Raw genomic sequence first — 22419 nt, 5'->3', positions numbered from 1 at the left:
ATTATTTTTATTTAAAGAAAATTGGAAACTTTTATTAGGAAAGGAGCTTATTCACATATATACGCACTTTAAAAAAAAAAATTTAATCACAATTTTTCAGTCTAAATAGGGACTTACCGTATTTGTTACTGGAGGGTGTTCTGCTTCTCCAGTTTGTGTGGTGCATTTTGTGTCAGAAAATGCTGGACGTTGCATTTAGTTAGTAGATAACTACAACTCCCAGCATGCCCTGATGCAGCCTATGGTTGTGTGGGTGTTGCAGCATGTTGCACTGTATAGTAGTACAGTTAAGGTTATTGTGTAACATGTTGGGAGTTGTAGTTTTGGTTTGTGTCAGCTTCAGAGCCATAGGCTGTGTCAAGGAATACTGGGAATTGCAGTTAGTAACTACAACACCCAGCATGCCCTGATGCAGCCTATGGCTCTGCAGCTGACCCGAACCAAAACTACAACTCCCAGCATGTTGCACTTTATAGTTCTACAGTTTAATTTATGGTGTAACATGCTGGAAGTTGTAGTTTTGGTTCGGGAGTGTTTGTGCATCTGTGGGGCTCTTAGTCGGCGGGCGAGTATGAAGGGGCGGGATTTTGATGGTGCAATTTAGTGCAGGTGGCCAGAAGCCACTAATAAAAAAAAAAAAAAGTAATTTAGATGGAACAACTCACACCGGCATTAAAGAAAAATAAGGGGGAAGTCGTTCTGTCCCTGCTTGCCCGATACAGGGCTAAATCTGACAAATTCACCTGCCCGGCGCCCAAAACCACTTGCCTCGGGCGTCGGGCGATAGGATTTCAACATCCCTGAGAGGACAATTTTAAAGGGTTACTCTGGTGAAAAACTTTTTTTTTTTAAATCAACTGGTGCCAGAAAGTTAAACAGATTTGTAAATTACTTCTATTAAAAAAATCCTTTAATCCTTCCTGTACTTATTAGCTGCTGAATACTACAGTGGAAATTCTTTTCCCTTTGAAACACAGAGCTGTCTGCTGACATCATGTGTACAGTGCTCTCTTCTGGCATCTCTGTCTTTTTTAGGAACTGTCCAGGGTAAAAGGAAATCCCCATAGCAAACATATGCTGTTCTGGACAGTTCATAAAATGGACAGAGATGTCAGCAGAGAGCACTGTGCTCGTGAGGTCAGCAGACAGTTCTGTGATTCAAAAAGAAAAGCATTTCCGCTGTAGTATTCAGCAGCTAATAAGTACAAGAAGGATTATGATTTTTTTTATAAAAGTAATTTACAAATCTGTTTAACTTTCTGGCACCAGTTGATTTAAAAAAAAAAAAAAATAAAATCACCAGAGTACCCCTTTAACCTCTAAAAGGGGTAGTCCAGTGGTGAAAAACGTATCCCCTATCCTAAGGATTGGGGATAAGTTTGAGATTGCGGGGGGTCCGACCGCTGGGGCCCCCTGTGATCTCTCTGTACGGGGGCCAGGCTCTCCGGCCAAATAGCGGGTGTCGACCCCCGCACGAAGCGGCGGCCAACACGCCCCCTCAATACATCTCAATGGCAGAGCCGGAGATTGCCGAAGGCAGTGCTTCGGCTCTGCCATAGAGTTGTATTGAGGGGGCGTGTCGGCCGCCGCTTCATGCGGAGGTCGACACGCCCCCTTCCCGCGGGCTGTCGGGGCTCCGTACAGGAGATCGCAGGGGGCCCCAGCGGTCGGACCCCCCGCGATCTCAAACTTATCCCCTATCCTTAGGATAGGGGATAAGTTGTTCACCACTGGGTCACCACTGGACTACTCCTTTAAGGACCCAGGTACGTCCTGGGTCCCAGTCCTGCGATATAATGCGGGGTCACACAGTGACCCCGCATCATATTGCGGCGGGCTCGCCGTCATAATGAAGCCGGGACCCGCCTCTAATAGCTGAGCCGCGCGGCTAAAAACGAAAGTGAAAGTTGCCGGTTAGCTCAGGGAGCTGTTCGGGATCGCCGCGGTATAATCGGCTTTCCGAACAGCTGTAGCACAGGAGGAAGGTCTCTTAACTTCCTTCCTGCAGTCAGATCGCCGATTGAATGCTTCAAGCCTGAGATCCAGGCTTGAGCATTCAATCGCCGAAAACACTGATTGATCCATTCCTATGGAGATGCATCAATCAGTGTAAAAGATCAGTACATGCAATGTTATAGCCCCTATAGGAGCTATAATAATGCATAAGAAAAGTGTAAAAAAAATCATTAACCCTTTCAATTATTCCTTCCCTTAATAAAAGTTTGAATCACCCGGCATTTCCAAGAATAAAAAAACACAGTGTAAATAAAAATAAACATATGTGGTATCGCCGCGTGCGGAAATGTCCGAATTATAAAAACATACCGCTTTTTAAACCGCATGTTCAATGGCGTACGTGCAAAAAAATTCCCAAGTCCAAAATAGCGCATTTTTTATCACTTTTTATACCACAAAAAAGTGATCAAAAAGTCTGATCAGAATAAAAATGGAACTGACAAAAACTTGAAATCACGGCGCAAAAAATGAGCCCTCATAGCGCCCGGAACACAGAAAAATAAAAAAGTTATAGGGGTCAGAATATGAAAAATTTAAACGTATACATTTTCCTGCATGTATTCATGATTTTTTTCTGAAGTGATACAAAATCAAACCTATATAAGTGGGGTATTATTTTAACCGTATGGACCTACAGAATAAAGATAACGTATAATTTTTGACGAAAAATGTACTGCGTAAAAAGGGAAGCCCCCAAAACTTAGTGTTTTTTCATCAATTTTGTCGCACATTGATTTTTTTTTTTCCAGTTTCACTGTAGATTTTTGGGTAAAAATGACTAATGTCATTACAAAGTAGAATTAGTGACGCAAAAAATAAGCCATCATATAGAATTTTAGGTGAAAATTTTAAAGAGTTATGATTTTTTTAAATTAAGGAGGAAAAATTGAAAATGAGAAAACGGAAAAAGCCCGGGTCCTTAAGGGGTTAAAGGAGTACTCCGACGCGCACTTCTCTTACCTACCAACGAGCCCCCGGAGCTCCGGTACAGGTGTTCGGTCCCCGGGCTGTATTCTTCTTACTTCCTGTTAGCCCGACACGTCACACGGAGCTTCAGCCTATAACCGGCCACAGCGATGTCCCGCCTCGGCCAGTGATAGGCTGGAGCTCCGTGTGACGTGCCGGGCTAACAGGAAGTAAGAAGAATACAGCCCGGGGACCGAACACCTGTACCGGAGCACCGGGGGCTCGTTGGTAGGTAAGAGAAAGTGTGTTTTCTTTTATTTTGCAGCCCGGACGGGATAAAAGAAAAAAAAGTGCGTGCCGGAGTACTCCTTTAAGCCTACTCCTTTTCGTACAAAAAGTTTCAAATTTAATTTTGTTTGTTAAAATAAAACAAAACTTGTATAAATTTGTATGTATCGACGGAAGCCCCCAAAAGATGCAAATTTTTTTTCTGTTGTGCCCCACAAATTTTATATATTTTTGTTTTAACTGTTTTGTGGTAAAATAAGTAATGTCTTTTCAAAGTATAATTGTTGGCGCAAAAAACAAGCCCTCAAATGGGTCTGTAGGTCAAGAATTGAAAGCATTATTGCTATTAGGTGAGGAGGAAAAAAAACAAAAGTGCAAAAGTGAAAAGGGAAAAAAAGTTCTTGGATTTACACATACAGTATACTGTGCAGATTTGCACAGGATTTAAAGATGCAGATTTTAATGTAAATTAAATGACATGATTTGAAGCTGCAAATTTTAAGCTATGTTCAGTCATTTAATTTACATTGAAATCTGCACCATACAATCTGCAGGTTTAAATCCTCTGCATCAAATATGCGCAGGATAATGTACGTATGAACGCACCATTAAGGGGTTAAATAAGATGATCATATTCCAGGCACCAGATTGCCATGGTGACTAAGAGTTTTGTTCTCTCACAAAGCAAGAAGATGCTGATAGGTAGTGTAGATTTCCTTCTATTAGACGTTTCCCAAGGCTGACCTAGCCTCTAAGCAGCACAGACATTTCTGGACAGTACGTCAGGAGTAATGTGACTGGCCATAATCTGTTCATGAAAAAGGTAATTCTAGGGCGGCCCTTCAATACATGGGCGTACTGTTCTTTGTAGTGTGATTGTGAGGCTGCAGAGAATAGCAAACCCTGCACAGTGGTCAACCACCAGCCGGTCACCAATAATATAAACAAGCTATGGGGGGCTCGCCTCATCCCAGTGGGACATGTAACCTGCACTCAGGGACAGAATTGCTACCTTACTGGAAGAGAGGAGGGCTAGGGGAGTGGCTGTCTCTCCTTCTCCATGGCTACCTACCGTTAGTCGGCATACAGTGCTAGTGACAAAGTTCTAGAAAATAAAGCACCATAGCAACCAATTAGATTGCTTCTTTCATTTCTAAAATAGGCCTCAGAAAAATGAAAGAAACAATGTGGTTGCTATCGGCAACTACACCACTATTCCTCTACACATCTACTGATCAATCTCCCCCGATCTGTCTCACTTATATAATGAAATGAAACTATTTTTCCTCAGTACTGCATATTTTAGCTGTGAGTGACATAAAAGCCCCTTTGCCTGTTAATCACTCCTGCAGAGAGCTATGAGTAGTTGGGGTTTGGTCTCTACCCTGACATTGTTATTCATTGGTATGTCCCATGCCCCAGATTAACCCCTTAAGGACGCAGCCCTTTTTCAGCTTAAGGACTGAGCCCTTTTTCGCAATTCTGACCACCGTCTCTTTACGAATTAATAACTCGAAAACTATTATACCGAATATTCTGATTCCGAGAGTTTTTTCGTGACCTATTCTACTTTATTTTGGTGGTAAATTTTCGGCATTACTTGCATCCTTTTTTGGTGAAAAATCCCCAAATTTCATGAAAATGTTGAAAATGTTGCATTTTTCTAACTTTGAAGCTCTCTACTTGTAAGGAAAATGGATATTCCAAATACATTTTATTTTTATTCACAAATACAATATGTCCACTTTATGTTGGCATCATAAAATTGACATATTTTTGCTTTTTGAAAAAATTTAGAGGGCTTCAAAGTAGAGCAGCAATTTTCAAAAATGTCATGAAAATTGCAAAATCTGAAGGGACAGATGTTACAGAACTATAACTCCCAGCATGCCTGGGCAGTCTAGGCATGCTGAGAGTTGTAGTTTGGCAACATCTGGAGGGCTACCGTTTGGGCACCACTGTAACAGTGGTTTCCAAGCTGACCCTCCAGATGTTGCAAAACTACAACTCCCAGCATGCCCAGACAGCCTTAGGCTGTCTGGGCATGCTGGGAGTTGCAGTTTGGCCTTCCTTGTGGTTGCCACAGTAAAGATCACTTTACTTAAACTTCCATCCCCCCCCCCACCTGTAGTTTACCTACCTGAGCCAGGATCCAGCAGTCTCCAGCGACGATCGGGGGTCCCCAGGCATCTTCTCTTCCAGGTACCGGCCTCCATCTTCTCCCCATGTTCCCCTCAACATCCAGGGGTGGGCAGAACGGGGGGTTTCCCACTGTCCTGCCCTGCCATTGGTCAGAATCAGACCAATGGCAGTGGATAGGAGGAGATCGCAGCACTGCGACCTCTCTCCTATCCCTCAGGATGATCAGGACTGTCACTGACAGCTCCGATCATTCCTATTTTCCGGGTGATCGGGTCACCAGAGACCCGATAAGCTCGGAATAGCAGAAAATCGCATGTCTGAATTGACATGCGATTTTCTGTGATCGCCGACATGGGGGGGGGTCTCAGGACCCCCCTCGGCGCGATGTGCCCGGATGCCTGCTGAATGATTTCAGCAGGCATCCTGGTCCGGTCCCCAACCGGCTAGCGGCAGGGACCGGAATTCCCACGGGCGAATGCATACGCCCCACGTCCTTAAAAGGTTAAGTGTTTTATTTTTGGCACTTACGTTGTTCACTTCCTGCAAAGAACACCTGGGGTCTATCATGCCCTTCCCTTGCTATTATCCCCTCAAATATGCTGACAGCTTTCCTTTTATATGAAACAGTCATCAGTTTTATACTGCTCAAACCACGGGCAGCGTAAACTCTGTGCAGGCATCGCACAGTTTGGTTTACTCTGATAGACTTGGGCGTTTCAGAGTTATCATAGTTTAATAATTACTGACCTGTTACCTGGGTCCTGGCAGCATTTGTAATCTATAATTATGAAACTTCTGAATGTATCCAAATAATCCATAGTGTCCTGCCATCACTGTCTGCTGCACCAGTGGTATGCTGCTCGGGGTTTGGTCATCATAAAACTGATGACAGGTTCCGTTTAATGGAAGCCATGAGTCTAATGTAAGTCTTAAAGGGGTACTCCGGTGGAAAACTTTTTTTCTTTAAAAATCAACTGGTGCCAAAAAGTTTAACAGATTTGTAAATTGCTTCTGTTAAAACATCTTAATTATTCCAGTACTTATTAGCTGCTGTATAGAGGAAATTCTTTTATTTTTGGATTTCTTTTCTGTCTGTCCACAGTGCTCTCTGCTGACACCTATGTCCTTTTTAGGAACTGTCCAGAGCAGCATATGTTTGCTATGGGGATTTTCTCCAGCTCTGCACAGTTCCTGACATGGACAGAGGTTTCAGCAGAGAGCACTGTGGACAGACAGAAAAGAAATCCAAAAAGAAAAAGAATTTCCTCTGTAATATTCAGCAGCTGATAAGTACTGGAAGGATTAAGATTTTAAATAGCAGTAATTTACAAGTTGATTTAAAAAAATAGTTTTCCACCAGAGTTTTTAAGTTATCCACGTGTCAATCAACCCCAAACTTTCAATCACCAATGGAGATTTGGATGTACTGGAAAGTAGGGCTGTACAATCTGGGGAAAATATGCGATTGCGATTATGAAGGTAAATATTGCGATTGCGATATAACGAACAAATGATGAAATCCTCCTTTTTCATATAGCCATTCCACTCATTTCATGTTATGAATGGCTATATGAAAAAGAACGGTTGTGTGAAATAAGGGGAACGGCTGAAGGATCGACAACAGCTGTAGGAGGGGGAATATAGGCTATAGGAGGGTGAATGCACTGTATGCTGGGCAACAGCTATATGAGGAGGAATATAGGCTATAGGAGGGTGAATGCACTGTATGCTGGGCAACAGCTATATGAGGAGGAATATAGGCTATAGGAGGGTGAATGCACTGTATGCTGGGCAACAGCTATATGAGGAGGAATATAGGCTATAGGCGATGGCTATATGAGGTGGAATATAGGAAATGGCTATATGAGGTGGAATATAGGCTATAGGAGGGTGAATGCACTGTATGCTGGGCAACAGCTATATGAGGAGGAATATAGGCTATAGGAGGGTGAATGCACTGTATGCTGGGAAACAGCTATATGAGGAGAAATAGAGGCTATAGGCGATGGCTATATGAGGTGGAATATAGGAAATGGCTATATGAGGTGGAATATAGGCTATAGGCAACGGCTATATGCAGATCAATTTAGGCTATAGAAGGGGGGAACGACTATGCTGAGCAACGACCATATGAGGGGGCAGGATAGGCTATATGATGGGGAATGACTGTATGCTGGGCAATGGCTGTATGAAGGGGAATATAGGCTATAGGAGGGGGTATTGTTGTGAGGGGGAGTGGGCTATAAGAAATTCATATAGCAAGTCTACTTTATATAGCCCCGCATGTAGCATCCCTTTCATATAAGCCATTCCCCCTCATATAGCCCCCATTCCCCTTCATGTCCTGTTCATTGATTTGGATAAAAAAAGGGGAGGTATAATTTTTTCCTCCTCCCCATTTCATGTACCTTGTTTGCACACTCTCCAGCTGCTACTCCCTTGCTTGTGGCTTCACTTCACCATAAAGAGCTGGGAGGAATTGCCTAAGGCTGGGTTCACACTACATTTTTGCCATTCTGCTTTCAATCCGTTTTTCTAAAGAAAACCGTATGGCAAAAAAACGGATGGAACAGTATGGAAAAAAGTTAACCATATGCGTTTTTTAAACAGTATACTGTTTTTAAAAGTGCATACAGTTCAGTCAGTTTTTATTTTTAAAAAAACCCATACGTTTTTGAAAATTTTGTCCAAAAAAATGGATGGAACAGTATGGAATTCAAATGCGCATGTGCAAAGTAAAAACATCCGTTTTTCCCGTATGGAACCGTATACATGTGCGTTTCCCATTGACGTCCTTGTTAAAGAAAAAGAAAAAAGAAAGTAAGTATGCGGTTGCAGTACGGTTTTTAAACCGGAGTCAAAACCGTGGTTGACCACGATTTTGTCTCCGGTTTAAAATGTATAAGTTTTTACTTTGCACATGCGCATTTGAATCCTAAAGTCCCCACCCAAGACCCCTCCCATTAAAAAAGGACAACATTTTCAAAAACGTATGGGTTTTTTTTAAAATAAAAACTGAGGGAACTGTATGCACTTTTAAAAACTGTATACTGTTTAAAAACGCATACGGTTTACTTTTTTCCATACTGTTCCATCCATTTTTTTGCCATAAGAAAAACGGATTGAAAACAGTATGGCAAAAACGTAGTGTGAACCCAGCCTACCTCCCGGTGCTAGGCACTGCCTGGAGGGAGCGAGCAACAGTCTGACTCATGCCGCGGGACCAATCATCCAGGACATGAGACATGCTGTTATTGTCACTGTCTGAACTACTGCCGCCGCATATCAACTGGTACATGAGAAGCCGAGCCTCCGCCATAGCTGCTGCTGTCTGAACCGTTGCAGCAGTGGGGGCCGGCAGTGTCAGTAATAGCAATATTTTGCTAAGGGCCGAATCAAAGTATAATTGGCAATATTGGGCAGACCTATTGGAAAGACTGAGCGCTTAAAGAAATGCTGTTACATTGTAGCATAAAAATCTACATGAAGTGTTCACATATAGAATGTAAAATAAACTTAAAATTAAGTTTTTAAATAATTTTTTTTATACTGAATAATTTGTCGTAGTTACACCATAGTACATATATTCATTAATTTGTGTTATCTCCATTATAACATTTTTTACAATTGTGTAAAATATTTCATAATGCACAGTGCATGTTGTAAAAAGGGGAAAAAGTGACCTAAATAGGTTTTCCTCTACATTTTAACAAAATTATTATATTTATATTATAAATTAACCACTATTGCATTGAACCTAAGAACAGCACATAAATAAAGTACAACTCCTCCATGTAACAAAATGTCAAAAATTTAGGATGCATTTCAGTTTTTTTTTGGACAATGTGATACACACTCACTATCACTATTTATTCCTACATTGCCATCTGTTTTATTCCACCTCTGCAGCATCCATATATTTTATTACCGTAGCTAGGACATTGGAAACCAGATAATTATATGGATGTGTGTCTCAGGAAGTGATCGGACCTGGGTTACATCATCACCCTCAGATCCCTCCTAGCAGCTCCTAATCACTTAGGCCATGTTCACAGGTCAGAATTTCAGTGCAGAATTCTGCTTTGAATGTCCGCAGGGAAATTCTGCTGCAGCAGAGTCCTGTAGAATTTAATGGGGTTCTGCTGCGCTGTACAAATGGCGGAATTTCTGTGCCAGATGTTTCCAGCATGGACATTTCATTTTCTGTGTCCGCAGGAATGAACCTGTTCATTATTTCTCAGGACACCGCATGGAATGTGTAGCCATCTATGAGACTGCAAAGCCCGCAGTTTTCGCAATGTCCGCGCAGAGATTTTTCGTGCGAACATTCCAGCACATGAAAATAGCCTTACCCACCCAACTATATCTGTATTCTGCTGCTACTATTATTTTGGGATCGGATATAAAATGGTTATACACCACTTGAGGCTGTGTTCGCACATTGTGTTTTTGCCGCAAATTCATGACGATTAAAAAAATAAATAAAAAAAATTAACAGCAATTTTGGAGATTTTCAGTAAAAATGCAACAGGTGAACATAGCCTGAATGCTTAAAATCTTTATAAAACATCAATTATGATTATAGGTAAAAACATATAAATAACAAACACTGTTAGAATTGTTCATGCTCCTGGTGGTTGACTTCTTTAATTTGTTTGTGTTCTTTCTGATTTCCTTTTTATCTTTTTATTTGAATGTTTAGTAATTGTATTGTATTTATAAAAGAATTCTGAAAACCTGCGTTCATGGTTCTTGCTTACCTACACTTACAATGCCATATTTTTACAGTGTGCAGTTGTGTCGCAACCTCAGTGAGAAAGGACAAGAAAATGTGACATTCAGAGGTAAATGTTAAATAAATGTTATGTTGTGACCGCACAGTGTAAATCACAAGGCTCTCTAGGCTCTACATGTTCCCAGTGATACCATTCTTACTCTAAGTACCTAGTCTGTGTAATTTTGCAGCCTGCACAGTGGGGATTTAGATGCTTTGCTTGCTATAACAGGCAGCAACCTGCTCCAACACTCCTTTACAAAAGGCCTTGTATTACTAATATTAAACATAATTAAACAACAGATTTATCAAAACCAGTGAAGGGGGAAAATGCAGGAGCTTCCTGTAGCAAACGGTAGCATGGTCATAAAATTAAAAGCTTGAATCTGAAGGTTGTTATAGACAAATACTGCAATACCAGGAATGTGGGAATCGTATCGCCTGACGCCTGGGACATGCAGTTCTGGGTGCCGGGCAGGTGAATTTTTTGAGCATTTAGCCCTGCTTTGGGCTAACAGAGCCACAGACAACCCGCTTGTATTAAAAAATTAAATACCGTATTTATCGGCGTATAACACGCACTTTTTAGGCTAAAATTTTTAGCCTAAAGTCTATGTGCGTGTTATACGCCGATACCGCCCCAGAAAAGGCAGGGGGAGAGAGGCCGTCGCTGCCTGCTTCTCTCCCCCTGCCTTCCCTGGGGTCTAGAGCCCTGCTGCCGGCCCTTCTCACCCCCTGGCTATCGGCGCCGCTGCCCGTTCTGTCCCCCTGACTATCGGTACCGGCGCCGATAGCCAGGGGGAGAGAAGGGGCAGCGGCACCCATTGCCGGCGCCGCTGCCCCGTTGCCTCCCCCAATCCCCGGTGGCATAATTACCTGGGTCGGGTCCGCGCTGCTGCAGGCCTCTGGCGTGCGTCCCCTTCGTCGTTGCTATGCGCTGCACGGCGCGGCGCATGACGTCAGTGCGCCGCGCCGTGCATAGCAACGACGCAGGGGACGCACGCCGAAGGCCTGCAGCAGCGCGGACCCGACGCAGGTAATTATGCCACCGGGGATGGGGGGAGGCAACGGGGCAGCGGCGCCGGCAATGGGTGCCGCTGCCCCTTCTCTCCCCCTGGCTATCGGCGCCGGTACCGATAGTCAGGGGGACAGAACGGGCAGCGGCGCCGATAGCCAGGGGGTGAGAAGGGCCGGCAGCAGGGCTCTAGACCCCAGGGAAGGCAGGGGGAGAGAAGCGGGCAGCGACGGCCTCTCTCCCCCTGCCTTTCCTGGGGGTGTATCGGGGTATACACGCGCGCACACACGCACCCTCATTTTACCATGGATATTTGGGTAAAAAACTTTTTTTTACCCAAATATCCTTGGTAAAATGAGGGTGCGTGTTATAGGCCGGTGCGTGGTATACCCCGATAAATACGGTAAATATGGAGCGGGCTTCTGACTCATGCCCGTTTCTATACCCAGCAGCGCCCAGTTGATTTCATTAGCTGAGGTCCGCCGATAATAGCCCCCATGCGGTGATCGCTGCGGCCCTTAAGATCGTTTAAAGGGTTACTCCAGCCCTAATACATGTTATCCCCTATCCAAAGGATAGGGGATAAGATATCTGATCGCAGGGGGTCCTGCCACTGGGGACCCCCACAATCTGTCATTCAGCACCCACCTTTGCGAGCTCTCCGCAGTGCTGGAGTGTGCAGCGTGATGACCACGGAGCCGGAGTATCGTGACTACTCCACCCTGTGTCACGTCATGCCACGCCTTCTCAATGCATGTCTATGGGAGGGGGACGTGACTGCCCCTGCGATCAGACATCTTTTCCCCTATCCTTTGGATATGGGATAAGATGTATTAGGGCCAGAGTACCCCTTTTAAATGAACCCCCCCCCCCCCTTGCAGCGCGATTGCATGGGGGCTTACCTCTTATTGCATGGCTGCCTGTATCTGTATTTGATTGAGCCTTAACCAAATGAACACAGATCAATGTATTTCAATAGGAATGCATTGATCTGTATGAGGAATCTAATGATTCCTTCTTAAAGTAAAAAAAAAAACCTCATTAACCCATTCTGTATTAAAGGAGTAGTCCGTCTCGCACTTTTCTTATTTTGTCCGGGCTGCAAAAAAAACAACAACATTCTCTTACCTGCCAATGAGCCCCCGGAGCTCCGGTACAAGTGTTCGGTCGCCAGGCTGTATTCTTCTTACTTCCTGTTAGCCCGGCACAGAGCTTCAGCCTATGACCAGCCGAGGGGGGACATCGCTGCAGCCGGTGATAGGCTGAAGCTCCGTGTGACGTGCCGGGCTAACAGGAAGTAAAAAGCAAACAGCCCGACGACCGAACACCTGTATCAGAGTGTACCGGAGCTCCAGGGGCTCATTGGCAGGTAAGAGAGAGTTTTTCTTTTTTTATTTATTTTTTATTTTTTGCAGCCTGGACAAAATGAGAAGTGCGAGATGGACTAATCCCCCCCCCCCCCCCCCCCTTTTCCATATAAAACATGTAAACCTAATAAAATAAACATGTTTGGTATCATCGCATACATAATTGTCCGAACTATTAAAATAAAACAAATATCCCGTACGGTGAATGACGTAAACGGGGGAAAAAATACTCAACGTCGACCACGTTTTTGCCTGCGGTTGGGAAACCGCATACGGCCGAAAAAGCAGCCGACCGGAGGCTGCGGTTCACTCCGGTCGGCTCATAGACATACATTAACTACGGTTCCCGAATACGGCTGCCGCGATTAAGCCCCGCCCACCCCTCCTCCCAACCGTATACGCGAACCGTAATTACAAACCGTAGTGTGAACCCAGCCTTAGCCTTACAAACATTTTGGTACAGTTGTGTAGTGCAGATGACACTGATAACAACCATACTTAAGTGGTCCGGTTCGCTGGTCCCATTGTCCCGTTAGCTTCCTCTGTAGCGTCCAGTGCCCCAAGCTGGCTCCAGAACCAAAGATAGGGGGACAGTGGGACCGCAGAATGGGATCAGGTAAGTATGGTTATCATCAGTGTCACCTGCACTACACACCTGTACCCAAAGGTTAGTGCGGGTAACACTGACTGTTTTCCTTTTAACCTCTTGAGGATGTACGCCCTTGTCCCGCACCCTTTCTATGATGCATACTCAGGAGCTGAGTGTGGGTCATAGCGGGGTGGTCCCGGTGGCTATCTGCCGCTGGGACCCGTGGCTAATGCTGGACATAACCAATCACTGTGATGCCTGGCATTAACCCCTTAGACACAGATCAAAGTTGATTGCCGCTTCTAAAATGGTAAACACATTCCGCTGATAAGCTGAGAGGATGGCAGAAGGGTCCTTACGTGCCTCCTCGACGTCCGATTGATGATCTGATACTCCAGCCTGCCAGCAGAGCACAGATAACACTGATCAATGCTATAGCATAGCATTGAACAGTGTATGCAATCTGAAGATTGCATGATATAGTCCCCTATGGGGACTATAAAATTCTGTTTACAAAAAAGTGATTTAACCCTTTCCTTAATAAAAGTTTGAATTACCCCCCTCCCCTTTTCCCATAAAAAAAATAAAATTATAAACAAAAATAAACATGTGGTAACACCACATGTATTAATGTCCGAGCTATAAAAATGTAATGTTGCGTTAACCGCACAGTAAATGGCGTAGACTTAACAAAATAAAAAAATTGCATGTTTGTGGTCACTTTGTACACCCTAAAAAATGTATAATGAAATTATCAAAGTCTAATCATACAGCCCTGTATGCCGAAAAAGAAGTTATATTGGTCTAAAGAGGACAATTTTAAACATGCTAAACAAAAAGTTATAATTTTTTAAAAAGTAAAACAAAAGCAAACCTATGTAAGGTGGGTATTATTTTAATCGTACGGATCTAAAAATTAAATATTTTTTGTGTCATTTTTACGAAAAGTGCACTGCCTTGAATTAAAAGCCCCCAAAAGTTACAAAATGGCTTTTTTTTTTTCAATTTTGCCCCACAAATAATTTTTTTAGTTATGACACAGATTTGTGATGACATTATTGATGTCATTGCAAAGTAAAATTGGTGGCGCAAAAAACAAGCCCTTATATGGGTCTTTAGGTGGAAAGTTTAAGCATTATAATATGGTTCTCCACTTTGGACAATCCCAATCCTAATGTTTCCTAATCGGTGTGCCTCCAGCTGTTGCAAAACTACAACTCCCAGCATGCCCAGACAGCCATTGGCATGCTGGGAATTGTAGTTTTACTACAGCCAGAGGCACACTTTTTGGAAAACACTGCCCTATCCTGATGGGCCCCACTAGCTGTCAGCTGTAATCTTGGTAGTATATGTTCAATTTCCCTGCAGGGGGCTACCACAAGGGTGGTCCTGGACTAATATCTATGTGGGAAATGTATCCAAGCTTGTGTAGAGGGAGCATGGTGCCCTTGCTTATAGCAACTAATCAGATTGCTTAAAGAGGCTTGTGTAAATTGAAAGAAGCAATCTGGTTGCTATGGGCCACTGCACCACTCTCTTTTCATAGGTTTTGATGAATCTCCCCCATTGTCTTTAAATCTCTGCTTTATCTGTGTGTTTTAGGACAGGCTCTTTAGAATTCCCTAAAAGGGTGGGGCCAAAGAACTTTGCTGAACAGGTCAGGCCGTTTAAGGGGGTATAGGGGGCATTCCCATATGAAGAAGGTATCACTTATCCACTAAATAATGGATAACAAGCTGGTCGGTAGGATCCTAAGAACAGGCACAAAATGGCCGACAGAATGTGAAGTTTGTGAAGACTTCACTTATTCAGACACTGCTATAACCATCCTTCACTGAGAGGGTCAGTGGTGATTAAAGGGACTAGGTTGCATAGAAAATACAGTTCAATCTTCAGGCATCATATTAGAGCAGTACGAGCAGAGAGAACTGATATATAATTCAGGATGAGTTCTCATTCTGTTTCATGTAATTCTGCTCATTTTGGGCATAGTAGTCAAGTAGGTGTTCCTTCTCAGTGATTGACAGCTCTTTGTATAAGTGTGTATATAAAGATGGCCATCAATCACTTTGTACCTCTTGACTACTTAGCCCAGAATGAGTAGAGATTTACACGAATAGATGTCAAGTCATCATGAAACTCTCCCTTTTAAACCTATTATAACTTGACTTGTGTGATGGAAGCTGCTTCATATCATGGCATTGACTTTGTGACTCAATTCTGAAGGTTAAAGGGGGTATTACAGGAAAAAACTTTTTTTTTTTTTTTATGTATCAACTAGCTCCGGAAAGTTAAACAGATTTGTAAATTACTTCTATTAAAAAATCTTAATCCTTCCAATAGTTATTAACTTCTGAAGTTTTCTGCCTAACTGCTCAATGACGATGTCACGTCCCGGGAGCTGTGCAGTTCCTATGGGGATATTCTGCCATCATGCACAGCTCCTGGGACGTGACATCGTCATTGAGCAGTTAGACAGAAAACTTCAGAAGCTAATAACTATTGGAAGGATTAAGATTTTTTAATAAAGTAATTTACAAATCTGTTTACCGTATATACTCGAGTATAAGCCGACCCGAATATAAGCCGAGACCCCTAATTTCAACCCAAAATCCCAGGAAAAGTTATTGACTCGAGTATAAGCCTAGGGTGGGAAATACATCATCCCCCCCTGTCATCATCCAGACCCGTCATTAACATCCTCATCATCATCACCGCCTGTCATCATCCAGACCCTCATCATCATCACCTGTCATCATCCCCTTATCATCCCCACCCCTCTTCATTATCCCCTTGTAATCATCCCCCCCCCCTTCATCATCCCCTTGTCATCATCCGCACCCCCCCTTCATCATCCTCTTGTCATCATCCCACACACCTCATCCCCCCCCCCCTTCATCATCCCCTTGTAATCAGCCCACCCCCCCCTTCATCATCCCCTTGTCATCATCCCCACCCCCCTTCATCATCCCACACCCCCCCTTCATCATCCTCTTGTCGTCATCCCACACCCCCCCCTTCATCATCCTCTTCTCATCATCCGCCCTCAGTGGTCTTCAACCTGCGGACCTCCAGAGGTTTCAAAACTACAACTCCCAGCAAGCCCGGGCAGCCATCGGCTGTCCGGGCTTGCTGGGAGTTGTAGTTTTGAAACCTCCGGAGGTCCGCAGGTTGAAGACCACTGCGGCCTTCGACATCATCCAGCCCCCTCTCACCCCCTTTAGTTCTGTACTCACCTCCGCTCGGCGCTGGTCCAGTGCTGCAGGACTGTCCGGTGAGTAGGTCGTCCGGTGGGATAGTGGTTCCGGGCTGCTATCTTCACTGGGGGCGCCTCTTCTCCGCGCTTCCGGCCCGGAATAGAGGCGTTGCCTTGACAATGACGCAGAAGTACGTTGGCAATGAACGTACCTCTGCGTCGTTGTCAAGGCAACGTGACTATTCTGGGGCCGGGCCCGAAGCGCTTAGAAGAGGCCTCCCCGGTGAAGATAGCAGCCCGGGACCACTATCCCACCGGACAACCTCCTCTCCGGACAGTCCTGCAGCACCGGACCAGCGCCGAGCGGAGGTGAGTACTGTACAGAACTAAAGGGGGGTGAGAGGGGGCTGGATGATGTCGAAGGCCGCAGTGGTCTTCAACCTGCGGACCTCCGGAGGTTTCAAAACTACAACTCCCAGCAAGCCGATGGCTGCCCGGGCTTGCTGGGAGTTGTAGTTTTGAAACCTCTGGAGGTCCGCAGGTTGAAGACCACTGCGGGTCGAGAGTTCACTCGAGTATAAGCCGAGGGGGGTGTTTTCAGCACGAAAAATCGTGCTGAAAAACTCGGCTTATACTCGAGTATATACGGTAACTTTCTGGAGCCAGTTGATATAAAAAACGTTTTTTCCTGGATATGAATCTGTAGAGAATACAGCCGACTGTTACTCCAAAAGCTGCATGTAATGGTTGGTTAATCATAGTGCTTAGATTGCTGGTTCATTGAATGTACTTTGTTAGGGCTTGTGTTTGTTCATAAGATGCAGATACCATTGGCGAGGAGTAGGATATTATAATCAGGTTTACTTAGAAAAAAAAAAAGACTAAACAAATCCGAGGAGTCAGGTTGCCAGTGCACAAAAGAGAAATGCTTCTGGTAACAAGGCTTTCATTTTTTGTTGTTGGTGATGTTGCTTACTTCTTGGCCCCTTGGCTCTTCTAATGATCTAAAGATGAAAGAAAGCCACCTATCCATGTTCTCAGAGCCTTTTTATTTATTATTTTATTACAATTGTTAGTTGAAACACGATTATGCTCACAATTATTTATTTGTATGTCTCTTAAACTTTTCTGTAGCATTTTATGCATTATCTTAACATATGGTTATATATACATTTTTTGAATAACTTTAAAGGGGTTTTCCTGGTTAATACATCTTATCACCTATCCAAAGATAGGATGTATGATTGCAGGGGGCCCACCGCTGGGGATCCCCACAATCACGGTGCAGACACCGGCTGCCACGCCCCGTCCCATAGACATGAATGGAGGGGGCATGACGTGACGTCGAGTCCCCGTCTTGGAAGCAGCGCCCTGCTCAGAATCCCGGGGGCTGCACCGAGATCACGGGGGTCCCCAGCGATCATAAATCTTATCCCCTATCCTTTGGATAGGGGATAAGATGTATAAACCTGGAATTCCCCTTTTTAATGTGTTTTCTATTTGTTTTAGATATCCAGCAGGTTCTTTATGAGCTGGCCTGTCACGTAATTAAAGGAAGTCTGAAGCCTGATCAAGCTTACGGAATGCTGTCAGAAATCATAGTAAGTCTTTGTTTTGATTTCTTCTGCACATCTGCATTAATGCTCAGTTTATGCTACATTTTTTTTGTCTCTGCTTCCAGTGTACATCAGAATTCTATAAAAAAAAATTAAGTATTCCAGCGCATACCACATCATATCTAGAGGCTTTAACGGCCCAAACGCAGTGGGGGGGGGGGGGGGCGCTATGGGGGTCCGATTTTTTTAATAAATTGGCAAGGATTCATTTTTCATTTTTATGTCATGGTGAGCATGTATATTTATATATACTGTATAAGTACATACATAAAACTTTATTTTTTATTTTATTTTCCCCCCCCATTACCAGGATTTAAGGGAGGACATGCCTTCAATACTAGCAGATGTGTTTTGTATTTTGGGTAAGTTTTGGTGGAGAAATGTTACACTATATTATAATTAATGTAAAAATGTAATTTAATGGAACATGTGATTATCTTTGTAAAATATTCATTTTGTTTAGTGGAACCACGTGTTTGTTTGTCTAGATCAAATATAGTTTTCTATAATCCATATGAATCGGCAGATTTGTAAATTACTTCTATAAAAAAAATGAAATCCTACCAGTACTTATCAGCTGCTGAAGTTAATTTGTTCTTTTCTATCTGACAACAGTGCTCTCTGACACCAATCTCAGGAACTGTCCAGAGTAGCAGCAAATTCCCATAGCAAACCTATCCTGCTTTGGACAGTTTCTGAGACGCAGAGGTGTCACCAGAGAGCACTGTGGTCAGATAGAAAAGAACAACTCAACTTTACCAGCTGAGAAGTACTGATAGCATTAAGATTTTTAATAGGAGTAATTTACAAGTCTGTTTAACTTTCTGGAGCTAGTTGCTAGGGAAAAAATTTTTCCCCTCCGATTACACCCTTTAACGACCACTGACGTAAATGTACGTCCTGGTTTTGCGGGACTTCGTGCACCAGGACGTACATTTACGTCCTGTGTATGACCGCGAGCATCGGGTGCTCTCGTCATACATGGCAGGTTCCAGCTGCTAGCAGCAGCCGGGGACCTGCCGATAATGGCCGACATCCGCAATCACATGTCTTCCATTAACCCCTCAGATGCCATGATCAATACAGATCACGGCATCTGCGGCAGTGCTGTACTTTGTATGGATGATCGGATCGCCCGCAGCACTGCCGAGGTGATCCGATCATCCAGCATGGCGGCCGTAGGTCCCCCTCACCTGGCTCCGGCCGTCTCCCGGGGTCTTCTGCTCTGGTCTGAGATCGAGCAGACCAGAGCAGAAGATCACCAATAATAGTGATCAGTGCTGTGTCCTATACATAGCACTGAACAGTATTAGCAATCAAATGATTGCTATAACTAGTAGTCCCTATGGGGACTATTAAAGTGTAAAAAAAAAAAAGTAAAAAAACATGTGAAAAATCCCCTCCCCCAATAAAAATGTAAAATGTCCTTTTTTCCCATTTTACCCCAATGAAGTGTAAAAAAAAATAAAAATAAATAAAAAATTATTACACATATTTGGTATCGCCGCGTGCGTAAATGTCCAAACTATTAAAATTATAATGTTATTGATCCCGTACGGTAAACGGCGTGAACGTAAAAATAAACACAAAATTGCTACTTTTTTGTCACATTTTATTCAATAAAAAAAATGAATAAAAGTTTTATAAACACAAATGTGGTATCAATAAAAGTACTGATCATGGCGCAAAAAATGAGCCCTTATACCGCCGCTTATACGGAAAATTGAAAAAGTTATAGGTCGTCAAAATAGAAGGATTTTAAACATACTAATTTGGTTAAAAAGTTTGCGATTTTTTTTTTTTTTTAAGCGCAACAATAATAGAAAAGTATATAATCATTGGTATCATTTTAATCATATTGACCCACAGAATAAAGAACACGTCATTTTTACCTTAAATTGTACGTCGTGAAAACGAAACCTTCCAAACTTAGCAAAATTGCGGTTTTCTATTTAATTTGCCCACACAAATAGAATTTTTTTTGTTGCGCCATTTTATAAATAAAGTGAGTGATGTTATTACGCAGGACAACTGGTCACACAAAAAACAAGCCCTCATACTACTCTGTGGATGAAAATATAAGAGTTACGATTTTTTGAAGACGAGGAGGAAAAAACAAAAATGCAAAAATTAAATTGGCCTGGTCCTTAAGGCCAAAATGGTCTTGGTCCTTTAAGGGATTAAGTCTCAAAATTGATTCCCTATATTTTTTACATTATACTCGCATGAGTGCTTAGCACAATTTTTTGTTTAAAACGGAGGTGGCCTAATTTGGGGTGGGACCCTTACACTTATTTCACTCACCTCTGCTGGGGTATTTTTTTTATTTCTTTATTTTTGTTTGTGTGGGACACTCCAACCAAATAACTTTTAATGAAAGAAAATATCTGGTGACCATTTAGATGACACTGCTGCTATAGCCAGTGACTTTTTTTTCTTTTTTTTTTTTTCTTCTTCTTCTTTTATTTGGCCTGGGCCATCATGCTGATTTATTCCATCCACAATTCTTCAACCTGCAACAGAAACATATTAGGCTTTGCACTTTTTCAGCATTACCTTCAGACCACCTAACTCTCCCCCATCACACACACTTACACACGCTCACTATCTTCAGACTACTCCTACACACACACACACACACACACAATGCCTCCAGCCTTCCACACATACTATGTTTTTTATTATTTTATCATTATTTTAATTATTGTTATTGCCCTTTTTATATAGATATTGAAACAAGTTGTTTAGAAGAGAAATGGAGGAGAGATCATTTTACTCAGTTGGTCTTATCATGTTTGGTAAGATAGCTTTACTTTTGTGTTGCAGCATTGTTGGCATGTTTTACAAGGGTTAACTAATGCAGTTGTCACTTTTACATATATTTTGCTAATAAATATTTAAGGTTCACCCCCAATTGACCTTTCTGCAGTCTATTTGCTTTTAGAGTAATTATGTTTTTGCTGTTATAAAATGTAACTGAAAAACCCTCTTTACTCTTAAGTGTACCTGTCATTAAATCTTCTTTCACTAACTCAGCCTTATAGACATACCTGTGTACTTTTGACACACCTCCTGTGTTCACAAATTTTGCTAGCTGGAAAAGTCAGTATTTCCTACCATAATGGCAGCTCTCAGTCCTCTCAGTCGCGTCGCACCCCCCCCCCCCCACCGCACCGCCCCAGCCCCATTGCCTCCCCCATCCCTGGTTTTATAATTACCTGTTCCCGGGGTCCACTCTACATCTGGCTCCGGTGGCGTCCTCCTGAGCGGTCATTGTGCGCACTGACTGTGATGTCACGTTACGACACGTCACTCGTCATTGCGCACAGCGTAACTCAGGACGCAGCAGGAGCCAGAAGTAGCGTGGACCCTGGCTCCCGGGAACATGTAGTTATAAAACCAGGGATGTGGGAGGCAATGGGGCCGGGGGGTGCGACGGGGGGGGGTCTGTGCGTTCGCGGTGCGGTGGGGCGGGGCGCTATCGGCTTATCGGCAAGATAATTGCCGATACCAATAATGCCCAAAATCGTGATTATCGGCCGAACCGATAATCGGTCGATCCCTAGTGCTGGGGATTACTTCCGCCCTCTCATCTATACAGTGCTCCTTTGGGAGCGCGCATAGATGAGGCAGCCTATGGCCCAGCAGAATGCTCCAGAATCCCCTCCCCTCTGTTCATCACTGCATGTGGTATACAGGGGGGAGGAATAGAAGCAGAGACCTGTCGGGCTGTTGTACCTCACATCACACATACTCTGCTGATGCAGCTTCTGTGAGGAGCTGTGCCGCACTGACCAACAGTGTGCGTAGCCGGCCTGGTCTCTAGGGAGAGGGGGGCAGTAACTTGCTAATGCCAGTGCACGCCCGTGCAGAGCAGAGCGCTTGTTCTCACCTGTATTCTACTCAAGCATAGAGCAAGTGCTATGTACTGCCTATGGCCAGACCGCATTTCCGGACTTTGGTCTCCTGCCAGTCCTAGCAGGAGACCAAAATCTGAGCTTTTGACCAGACAGAATGCAATCTGGCCAAGAAGGGAGACCCCTGGTGAACATATGTAGAAAGTCATAAATGACCCAAAACTTTTTTATTTTGCCAGGAAGCAAATTACAAAAGTTAGGTAGGATGATGAATCGCATATCAAAAATGATATTTAATGACATTGCCCGTTTAAACATTCCTCAGTATTGCTGCTTAGAAGCTTATGTTAAACAAATAGGTGCAGGTAGCCATTGTTCCAAACATGTGCCCCCTCTTATGTAATTATTTTTAGACTTTTGGAAAATTCCTTTGAGATGAAATAACCTTATGCCATTGATGATCTTTTTATTAACAGGGTCTAATATCCGATACTATTCTAAAAGAGCGTCTGGATCCTGAAACACTGGAATCATTAGGACTCATCAAGCAGTCTCAGCAATTCAATCAGAAATCTGTAAAAATAAAAACAAAACTTTTGTGAGTAAGATGTAACTTATTTTTAAAGAATGTATTTATTTATTTTTGCTCTTTA

The 22419-nt window shown here is 43.3% G+C and overlaps 1 protein-coding gene across 1 annotated transcript in view; it reads left to right on the top strand.

Annotated features, from left to right (window-relative positions):
* The window catches only part of THOC2 (THO complex subunit 2), a 165620-nt gene that overhangs the window by 4531 nt on the left and 138670 nt on the right, over positions 1 to 22419 (top strand). The window contains exons 2-6 of the mRNA XM_056541081.1: positions 10141 to 10196; positions 17803 to 17894; positions 18220 to 18271; positions 20637 to 20707; positions 22243 to 22364. Of these exons, the coding sequence (XP_056397056.1) occupies positions 10141 to 10196; positions 17803 to 17894; positions 18220 to 18271; positions 20637 to 20707; positions 22243 to 22364 (393 nt within the window). The remainder of the gene's footprint in view (positions 1 to 10140; positions 10197 to 17802; positions 17895 to 18219; positions 18272 to 20636; positions 20708 to 22242; positions 22365 to 22419) is intronic.

Source organism: Hyla sarda, chromosome 9 (assembly GCF_029499605.1).
Source record: "Hyla sarda isolate aHylSar1 chromosome 9, aHylSar1.hap1, whole genome shotgun sequence".
Lineage (NCBI taxonomy): Eukaryota > Metazoa > Chordata > Amphibia > Anura > Hylidae > Hyla > Hyla sarda.
Note: the sequence above shows the minus strand (reverse complement) of the source record. Positions and strands in the feature narration are given on the sequence as shown.